Source organism: Aspergillus costaricaensis, assembly GCF_003184835.1.
Source record: "Aspergillus costaricaensis CBS 115574 unplaced genomic scaffold BO79scaffold_14, whole genome shotgun sequence".
Taxonomy (NCBI): Eukaryota; Fungi; Ascomycota; class Eurotiomycetes; order Eurotiales; family Aspergillaceae; genus Aspergillus; species Aspergillus costaricensis.
In genome coordinates this window covers 906,727-916,608 of record NW_020291814.1, presented here as the reverse complement: position 1 = coordinate 916,608, position 9,882 = coordinate 906,727, and the positions used below count along the sequence as shown (strand labels likewise).

The following is a 9,882-nucleotide window of genomic DNA, read 5'->3' as shown; positions in this document are numbered from 1 at the left end:
GTGACAGTTTGCAACGAACTTCCGGCATCCGGGGACGCCAAGATGGCTTCTTTTGGTTTAGCCGCTGTTCATCTTCGATATCCATTGGCCCGACTGCCACTCATTGAAAAATGTGCATTGTTATCTAATCAATATCTGTACAAGCACAAACACTCCGTGACACAAAGTGGACATTCTCTCCTCGATTGTCCGCCACACGTTCACCATCACTGCTCGGATAGGGCGAATGGGCCCCTTCCCATGCTCCTAAACTCGGGTCCAAGACTTCCCGAGCAGAACGTTGTGTATGCGTGTATCAGATCGGTTTGAAGGCGATCTCTAGTCTGTTTTCCCAAACAATCGTCTTGTCCACAAGAAAAATGCGTTGTCCTTCTCCATCCTACAGTGGAGGCAAAATGAAACCCTCATCAACCTAACACCCCCTCATCCAGGGTCTAGACTAAGAAGCATCCGCTTAAACAAAGGGAGTGATCTTCGTCGGTTACTTGGTGATCTGAAGAATAATTTCTAAAAGGGGCTCTCACTCAAATTAATTTCCCCTCTACGTCCAGACCAAGCTAAATCCCCCCTTGCTCCACTATCCCTGGTGGATTTCTATCATGTCCAAGTCCGACAATGAATGGACCATCCAATACCAGCAGAGGCATGGAGTCTTCCATCCCTAGTAACCCCATGTCTAGCCAACAAGATTCGTTTTCTTCAGATTCAGGTAAGGAAGATGGCAGAAAGAGCACACGGAGAAAGGTGCGGATCCACCACATTCAACCAAAACCGTCATCACGCTGATCAACTGTAATTAGGCTTGTGATACCTGTCAGCGCAGAAAGATTAAATGCGATCTCTCCAACAAACCCAAGTGCTCGCAATGCGAGAAGATGGGAATCGCTTGCACCCGGAATCTGCAGAGATACCAGGCAAACTTAAGAAGGTCCGGCTAGTCATCAATTTACAACGAATTGATCGCAACGAATATGGGCTGACTAGCTCGGTAAAGGCAGGCGATGATCAACCATCTGGAAGGAAGTCTTGAGCGCATGGAGTCTCGTCTGCAGGGTCTTGGTTTTACCGTAGGCGAAAATGATACCATAATCGGTCCTTCATCATCAGAGGGAGTTGGTGATATCTCACCGTTGAGGTTGTCATTAAGTCCCACGGATCGTAGTCCTCAGGTTGAGGACGTCGATGATACAGATTGGGGCAACATCTACACAAGCCCGCCTCCAGGGTCGATCCGTTCATCAGCGAGCAGATCCCCAAGCCCTCATATGCCAAACCTATTTGGGCAATCAAGTCAACCACAAGCGGCAGTACCATGCTTCAACGTTCCGAGATATCTCGGAGGTATATTGAACTCTGGCTGTAAGTTAAACCAAGGGCCACTTATCACCTCCTCCTGGTCTAATCTCAATCAGGCTTCTCCATGATTTCACAAGAGGGCTTAGAATGGATAGCGCAGAAGACTGGTGGCGAATCAATGGACCATTTAACACGCCTCGTCCTAACGGAGGAGCGTGATGGTTTCATAGCCGACTATCCACTTCACTGCATATCACCCAGGAGAGTGTTCTGTCCTCTCCCACCTCAGGAGCATATCATACGTCTTGTCGAACGGTATTTGGAGGACTTCAATGTCACATTTCCCTTATTCAGACGGTCGGACCTTTTACTCCTCTTTGAAAGAGCGCATCTTGATATGCGCTATCAAAGTCCAGGCCAGTGGGCTATCATGAATGCTGTTTTGGCAGTTGCCTACATGCTTCCTGACAATGGGGCTTCTAAGCAGCCGGATCATGAGAAAAGCTGGCTTCTTCTGAAGAATGCTCTGGAGGCTGTCAACGAGCTTTATTTGGGTCCGCCCGATCTTCGGGGTCTTCAGGGTCTTTTAGTAATGGTATGCTCCTAGTTTTTGATATTCTTGGACAATTGACGTTGATGGTCATATAGGTCGTCCTCTTTATGGCGGCGTCGGCTGCACGGCCTTGCAGTTTTCTAATATCCGTCGCTATCCATATTAGCGACCAACTGGGTTTGGGGACGACCGAAGACATCTCGATCTTTACCGAAGAGGAGAAACAGGAGCGGCAGACGGTTTTTTGGCTTGCTTACTGCCTCGATAGGGAGTATGCACCTATGTCTTTCCACAATCATCCTACACATGTCAGCTGACTCAGACAGAATCTCCTTTCGTTTCGGTGAACCACCAGTACAAAATGACGAAGCCATCAGCGCAGCTCTACCATTGGATGCACCAAATTGTCTCGTCTACTCCATGCCAACAAACGACCGGGCAGGGACCTTCAGCGCCTTCGCATCAGCCTGCAAACTTGCACAGATCAGAGGCGAGATCTACCAACGCCTCTACTCCGCTTCGGCTACGGATAGGCCGTTCCATCATATCCTCGCCTCAGTTGGAGATTTGGATAGGAAATTACAAGCATGGAAGGATAGTCTCCCGTCTGAGTTTCAGCCCGAATCACCTACACTCTTCCATTCCCCTCCAGTATCCTTGATATTACTACACATGCACCACACATACCACAACTGCATGATCGCCATTCATTCTCTAATTGCCGCCCGAGGCATCAATTCTGCCCAAGATCTCTCAGACCATCCTGGGTATACCATCAACCCGGATTCTCTATCGAATCCCCGGGTTCTACTTTCAGCATCTCTGACCTCCAAAGCTGCCCGTGCTTCGATTGGCTTGATGAAGTATCTCCCGAAGGATGACATCTCCCTTGGGTACGTTTACCCTGATCTGTCGACCACAACACTTCCCACTGACATCCACATACTAGGTTAACAATGTATTTTCCCACCGTTGCATTAAGAACACTGGCCTCGAGTATTGTTCGCAATCCCCGCGATACAGGCCAGATCTATAATATGAGGATTCTCGATCAGGCAGAAGCATTTCTATCGTCGACGTGTTCGGACACTACTAGCGAAGGGATGAAGCGATTGGTGAAGAATTGCGCCGAGTTTCGCTCGCTCGCTGAGAGGGCAATGAAGGAATGCGTTTGAACGCGATTCTTTGGCATTATGCCGCGGTCGCATATATCTATCAGTGTACTGTTAATGATACCCGGTTGAGATCACAGATAGAAGGGATTAGCGTAGGAACAGAGAACTTTTCCCGAACCCTGCAAGCATGCATAGTTACGGGAGCACATAGAGAGTAGAATCTCCTAAAAAAGAAGGGAAGGAAATCAAACATAAAAAATAGAAAGGAAGAAGAAGAAAAAGAAGCAAAGGAACAAAAGCAAAAGAATAACTCATCAATCCAATTGGTGTCCAACACAGGGAATATTGTGCAGGAAGAAAAAAGATATGACAAGAGTGGGATTCGAACCCACGCCATCTTACGATGATCAGGAAGCTGTGAAGCTGGGTATTAAGGTGGACCTTAACCTGACGCCTTGGACCAACTCGGCCATCTTGCCTTGAGATGTTGAATGGGTCAGATTTAGAGCATTATCAAGGGAGACTTAGTGTGATCTCCGCGTTGTTGTTTCCCGTGGATGCGGAAGCAGTATGTCTTCAGGGGTAACTCGACAACAACATCTATAATGCTATTTGTGGTTGCAATGAACAAGGAAATATCAACTAACTTCATTTACCGTTGGACTAATAGTTTAATTTACTATAATTACCATAGTGGGTTTAAATAAGTTATCTGATCATCCAGCTGGTAAGCTGAACCGGGCATGTTACCGTAGTTACTAGGCATGGATATATATAATTCATGAGTACGTAACTGAAGTCCTACTAGATGCACTCATTCGGCATCATGATCCTACCTCATAACGTGATCAGAGAATAAAATAAACCTAATGAGATCGTTAATCATGGTTCAATTACCTTGTAATTCTTGATGATATTGAACTTCGCAGTATTTCTACAACCCTAATGCACGTGTCCACCACTGATTGATCTTATTGTTTTGATAGTACCATACAATACCAGATTGGCCCAATTACACTACATTAAAATGACTGGATTAGGACTAGCGTAATACCACATACAGCACAGAACAATGATACAGTACTAGGAATGTACTGCACGTTGAAAACACCATAATGTAAATATCCTCCATATTTCAGCAATCAATGGAAGTGAGGTTTGATGACAATCTTTCTGGACTAGATCTATTTCTTTCCCTATCCGCAGCAATCCCACCCTCCGCACGGTCGCATTCACCACCACCGCCAACCCCAATTCCTACCTACACTATAGTCTATCTACTGCTTATTCTCCACCCCCAAAGACCCCCTCCCCGCATCCTCAACATTCCTCCTCTTCTGCTCCACCGGCTGAGTCCTATCCGACTTAATCTGCGCATCCGCGGAAGTCTGTTCCTCGCCATCATGAGCTTCGCCAGTGGAACCCGCCGGGCGGAAATAGGCGACTGCACATCAGGTATCGGCAGAAGGGTTGGCTGGATATGCTTGTCTGTGAGATGTAGGTAGTATCCTGGCCTCGAACGCGTTCACAAGAGGGTTGTGATCCTCCTGAGTGATTATCATTGGTTGAATAGGAGTAATAATCAAACGAAAAGTATCGATTTCGCTATGCCACTAATTCGAGGTATAGTCCCTCACGATACGACCATTTTCCATCTCAATAACTCGATCTGCCCCCGTCATACTATCAGGCCGGTGCGATACATGGAGAACCGTATATCGACCAAACACATCTTCGATAACCTTCTGCATCAGCGCATCAGTGACAGCGTCCGTGCCACTCGTTGCTTCATCTAGAATCAAGATGCCGCCACTATCGCGAGCATCACTGTCGCGGCTCCATTTCCGCACCAGCGCGACTGCCAGCGCAAACAGTCTTTGCTCGCCTTGGGACAGGGAGGTCGATGTCAATTCCGCATCCAGCCCCCCACGCGATGTGACAAGAGAAAGCAGGTTAGCCTTCTCTAATGCTGAAAGCAGAATCGAGTCTACAGAATGACCAGTGGGGTCCAGGTTGAAACGGATAGATCCAGGGAGTAGAAAAGGGTCCTGCGGAATGGCGAGGATATGGGATCGGAGTACATCTAGTGGAACGGTGGAGATGTCTATCCAGTCAATTGTTATCGTGCCGCTCTGGGTGTCGATGAGTCGAAGAAGGGCCGTGACCAGTGTGCTCTTCCCGCTTGGATCAACGTCAGTGGAAGGCACAAATCGTACGTTTGCAGTAAATACTTACCTGCCAGTCCGGCCACGTATAATGACATTATCCCCAGGATTTATGGTCAGATTGATATCGTCTAATGCACGTGTGACGCCGCTGTTAGAATAGTTAGTGAATACTTCTAACGCTGGCCGGAGGGTACGCACTCATAGGAGGCAGAAAGAGACCTGATCTCAATATTCCCATCAACAGGCCAAGTCGTTGAAGGGACCACTGGTTTCTGGGGTTGATGCTCAGTGGGTGTTTTCATCTCAAAAGATCTTGTCCGTGCAATTGCACCAAGGGATGTTTCCAGGCCCGTCCAACTAGTCACAACTTCCTGCAGGGTCTGGCTGAACGCCATGATTGCAGTCAATGAAACCCCCAGTTTTCCCGGATCGGTCGAGCTTCGTAACGAGGTTGCCAGTGCAATTAGTATCACAGCCAAGCAAGCAACAAGAAGATCAAGAACAACGTTGAGCCATCGCTGGATGCAATAGAGAAGGTAGTAAGGCTTTTGCGAATCGTCAAGCCGGCGTAAGCACTCTGCTACAAATGACCGCTGCCAGCCAAGGCCGCGAATTGTAGAGATACCGTCAAGAGTTTCCACGAACATTGTATACAATGGGCTTTTGGCTTCCAGATCGAGAAACCGGAGCTGTCTGGACGTCCGCAGATAGACTTTCTGGGCGCAGTACAATACTAGTAAGCACGGAATAATTGTCAGCGCCATGTAGCTGGAGCCCAGAGAGATTAAGGCAACCTGGGCGAAGCATTGTGCGATACCTGCGAAATATTAGTGTTGAGTCACAGTAAGATTAGCTGAACCTACTAAGGACCGTGCCAAACGCCATCGTGGGTAGTACAGCGTCGACAAGTGTCATGTCCTGGCTGAACCTGTTGAGGATGACTCCGGAATCAACCTCGGCGAAGAAATGCATTGGTGCATTTATTACAGTTTGGACAAGAATTTTGTGTAGTCCCAGCCCTGACGTGATGACAATTTTGATCATGATTTGCCTGTAGTTGATTAGCGTAGCATATACAAGCAAGGTATGTTAAGAGCCCACCATATCATTAGTCCCTGCGAGCCTGAGGCGGCCACAGCAAGTAGGACGTAAACACCAATAAACTGGGCAGCCTTCTTTCCATTGTCATCCGTAAACAACTCCAACCATATTTCTACAAACCCATTAGCCGAATCAAACCCACGGTCAGGAATGCACTTACGAGGGAACACAGAGGAGAATGTGTGTACAATAATAATCGTGCAGGCAACCAACGTGTGACGCCATCCTATCGCCTTCAGGTAGTAGGTGTAGACTGCAGTATCACCCATACGGCGGGATATATCAGCTATGTCATCGGCAGTCAGTGTTTCAACTTTTTTGGTAGACGTCTCCTCTCCGCTGTCAGTGAGGACAGTCTGGGTCTCTGGAGTGGCATCCGTGGTGTCAGAATATACATGCGAGGCGAAACCTAAGCTCCGCCTGGGGCCTTGTTTTTCGATACGTCCGCTCGAGTTTAATATGACAACGTTATCTGCGAAGCGTAGATGGTGGCCTGAACAATAATTTAGTTCTAACTGCACACATTATCGCAGAACGAATACTGACCTGAATGGGTTGCCATCATCACACCAACACCTATTCGCCTGCATATTCCATTATCGCCAAATAGAGCCTCTGCGACATACTGTGCGGTCTTGTTGTCAACGGCACTCAGTGCATCGTCTAGCACCAGAAGGTTTTTTCTTGAGTATATCGCCCGAGCCAGTGCCTATAATTATGTTAGTGACGTAACAGTAATGTGTCTGCAGTGATGTACCAGACGCTGCTTCTGTCCTCCACTCAGCTTGAGAGCCCCGCTACCGACCACAGAATGATCACGCCCCGGCATTCGAGAGATGTCATCTTCCAAGGCACATGCCCTTAGTACCTCACTATACCAGGTATGGTCTATCTCAGTATAACCGCATATGTTATTGCGAAGGGAATTGTTCTGGAGCCAGGGAACTTGGCTGCAATAGGCAGCATCCGGCCGCGTTCGTGTGACCGTTCCTTGGCTACATGATATCTCCCCTACGGCTGCCTTTAACAGGGTCGACTTCCCAGACCCAACCGGGCCAGTAATCATTGTTACTGTACCCGTCTTGATGGCTAGATTAATACCCTCAAGGGAGAACGCGGATCCAGTAGCTGGATGGATATAAGCGTCCGCCATGGTTAGAACAACATGGTCGGATGACTTTGGTGCTAAGACCTTCAGTTCGATCGCCGATCCATTTCTGGTAGAAAGGTCTGACTCTGTGTCCAGGCCTCTCTCAGTTGGTGAGTAATCTGTGGGAGAAGTGAGGAATTTGTGAATTCGGTCAAAGGCACCCAAAGCCGCAGTTATTGCCGGGATTGATGCCAATAACTGTAGCGCCGGGCTTGTGATAAGGCTAATGATTGCAAGGGATGTAAATGCTTGCACGGTCGATAGTGTCTCCGAGTGATCAATCTTTGCGCGAATGACGAAAGCCGCAAACGTAACAAGAGAGGCACACATCTGAGGCAAACTCGCTTTATATTGTTAGTCAATTTTATTTGACGCCGGCTAAGAGTGGAATACCTACCAACCACGTTCAACCACACAATCAACCATCGGAAGTCCCTGGACAAGTCTAGTTCGCGCTCTCGTTGCGCCTGCAGGGTATTGGCGAGCACTTCAGATAGACCGAGCATCTTGACACTCTTCATTGATTTCAACGCCGAGGATATTATGCTGACTCGCCGTTGAATTGCACCAACCCAGACTTTCTGCCTGGCAGGCATGAATGTGGCCATATACATTTGAACAGATGTGCATACTATGGTGATTTAGTGAAAGAAATAGGTCGGGTGAAGAAGACCTACCCAGGATTACGAGGATCGGGGCCACACAAACAGCAGCGAGCTGCCGCTCTAGTAGCCAGATACCGATAGCGATCTCCACCACGCGGGCCCACAGCTCGCTAGCTTGCTCTAGAGACCGCGCGATCATGTCAATGTCAGTACTCATTAGCGTAACCGCAGCCGATTCATCGCGAGTTCCATCTGGTAGGACCATCGTGTGATCGTAGATCAAGGCAACTGCTGCGCCACGGAACATCGTGATCATACGAAATAGTTGGTGCTTGTAATGCACCGTTGATATCTAACTCCGTCAGTTCTGTCTGAGAAGTTAAGTAGGTAATGTGACTGCATACTGCGATCCCACCATAAATGAGCGCCGCTGCCCCAATCAATCCGTAGCCTTCATTACGGGTTAGCTGCGTATCTGGTCTGTGTAGCTGCTCCATTGCACGCTGAATGAAGAACGTCTGAGCATAGCTGAATCCAATGAGGCAGAGCCTGGGGACAATAGTACGGAAAACTGCCCAACGCAAACTGACAAAGGTCGCAAAAATCAGACTACGTGTTTGGCTGGACTGGTACTTTTTCCAGTCTTTTCCAATCTTTCGCCTCAGACTTTCCGACTTCAGGTCGCTGTCCGTCGGGAACAAATCCTCGAGCGTCAGGAGCTTCCGAAAACCTACAACGAATAGACGGTTGAGCCACCAGAAAACGGTGCGAGCAAATAATCCACTGGTAGACTCGGGCGGAATTGCGAGAAGCGGCTCTTTGAGATAGCTGCGTTTGTTTTGGGCTTCTAGGGCCAGCAGAAGAAGCTTCAGAGCAACAGTTGCTGCAGAGAGAGCTCCGAGGGAGGACGGGTAATGTCGGATAAATAATGTGCGCACTTGCACAGCATCGAAGAGGGATGAAAAGAGGAGGTAGATGCCCAATAGCGACGATGGGCGCACTGAGCGATTGTGCTCGATGGTTGATAGAATAGCTATCGATAGAGCGTCCACCAGCGACACGGCGACAGCAGGAATGGCAGTCCGGACTAAGTCATAGCGTGCCCATTCAACCACCGAGGCAATCTGCAGAGCAAGGAGACAAACTGCGACGGTCTTCATTTGGTCAGGTACGGCTTCTGGCAGAATTCCGCTGTTTCTATAGGGGGGCAACTGACCAGTTTTCGCCAATGGGCGTTGTTTGCAACAGTTTTGACATTCTCTGGATAGAGCGACCAGATACGCCATGGAACCAGGAGTAGAAAGATGGCGGATGGGCCAATAGAGAGGATACTCTGCTCGAAGAGCAGAGTGAAGTCAAATGTTGCTGGACAGGCGACGACCGGTCCGAACGAGTCATCTGCAGCGGGGGAGCAGCTACCCGCCATGGTGATGTGAGGAGGGAAGCATACAGATATGGTAGATGAGGCAGATGGAAGTATGTTAAAAACGCAACCTTGGCGACAGCGAGAGAGAGAAATAATGCACAGTGATGAGTATTTGAAGAGAAGAAATTGGAGGGCAAGGGGCGCGATAAGATTGAGGTTGTAATGGCTCGTGACTGACCAGGGTCCCTGGTTTGGTGCGTCAGCGCATGGCAGCCTGGAGGCGGCCTGAAGCGCTCGCTCCCTTTGTCCCCTATTATGCTTACGCTTTGTTGTTAACAATCGCCCACTAGATGAGCTTGAATGTATGAAGCTTTCAGTTCCTGTCACATGAGTAATTGCATCCGAGTTCTACTTTGGTTGAGATATGCGACCGGAATTTGCCTACATGACAAAAACCTTCCAGAGTTATCTCGGGATTCCCAACTTGGGTGAAGCCGAGAGGTCAGCGCGCCCTAATCGCGAACATAT

General features: G+C 48.6%; 2 protein-coding genes and 1 non-coding gene across 3 annotated transcripts; 1 reads left to right on the top strand and 2 right to left on the bottom strand.

Annotated features, from left to right (window-relative positions):
• Positions 1-1,001: 1,001 nt before the first annotated feature.
• BO79DRAFT_264989 (fungal specific transcription factor domain-containing protein) lies at positions 1,002-3,148 on the top strand (the record flags this gene model as incomplete). The annotated part of the gene is made up of 5 exons (XM_025686851.1): positions 1,002-1,359; positions 1,413-1,891; positions 1,945-2,120; positions 2,176-2,742; positions 2,799-3,148. 5 exons carry the CDS (start codon positions 1,002-1,004, stop codon positions 3,022-3,024), a joined length of 1,806 nt encoding a protein of 601 aa, XP_025540238.1. The 3' UTR covers positions 3,025-3,148.
• Positions 3,149-3,331: 183 nt separating this feature from the next.
• BO79DRAFT_t130 lies at positions 3,332-3,443 on the bottom strand. The gene has a single exon. It is a non-coding gene; the product is annotated as a tRNA-Leu (tRNA).
• Positions 3,444-4,285: 842 nt separating this feature from the next.
• Positions 4,286-9,489, bottom strand: BO79DRAFT_287318 (uncharacterized protein). Its single transcript, XM_025688571.1, has 12 exons — positions 9,205-9,489; positions 8,393-9,142; positions 8,061-8,340; positions 7,781-8,014; positions 6,991-7,727; positions 6,780-6,942; positions 6,394-6,726; positions 6,234-6,345; positions 5,996-6,183; positions 5,331-5,949; positions 5,200-5,280; positions 4,286-5,145 (listed from the first exon to the last, which is right to left on the bottom strand). Exons 1-12 carry the CDS (start codon positions 9,412-9,414, stop codon positions 4,578-4,580), a joined length of 4,275 nt encoding a protein of 1,424 aa, XP_025540237.1. The 5' UTR covers positions 9,415-9,489; the 3' UTR covers positions 4,286-4,577.
• Positions 9,490-9,882: the final 393 nt, after the last annotated feature.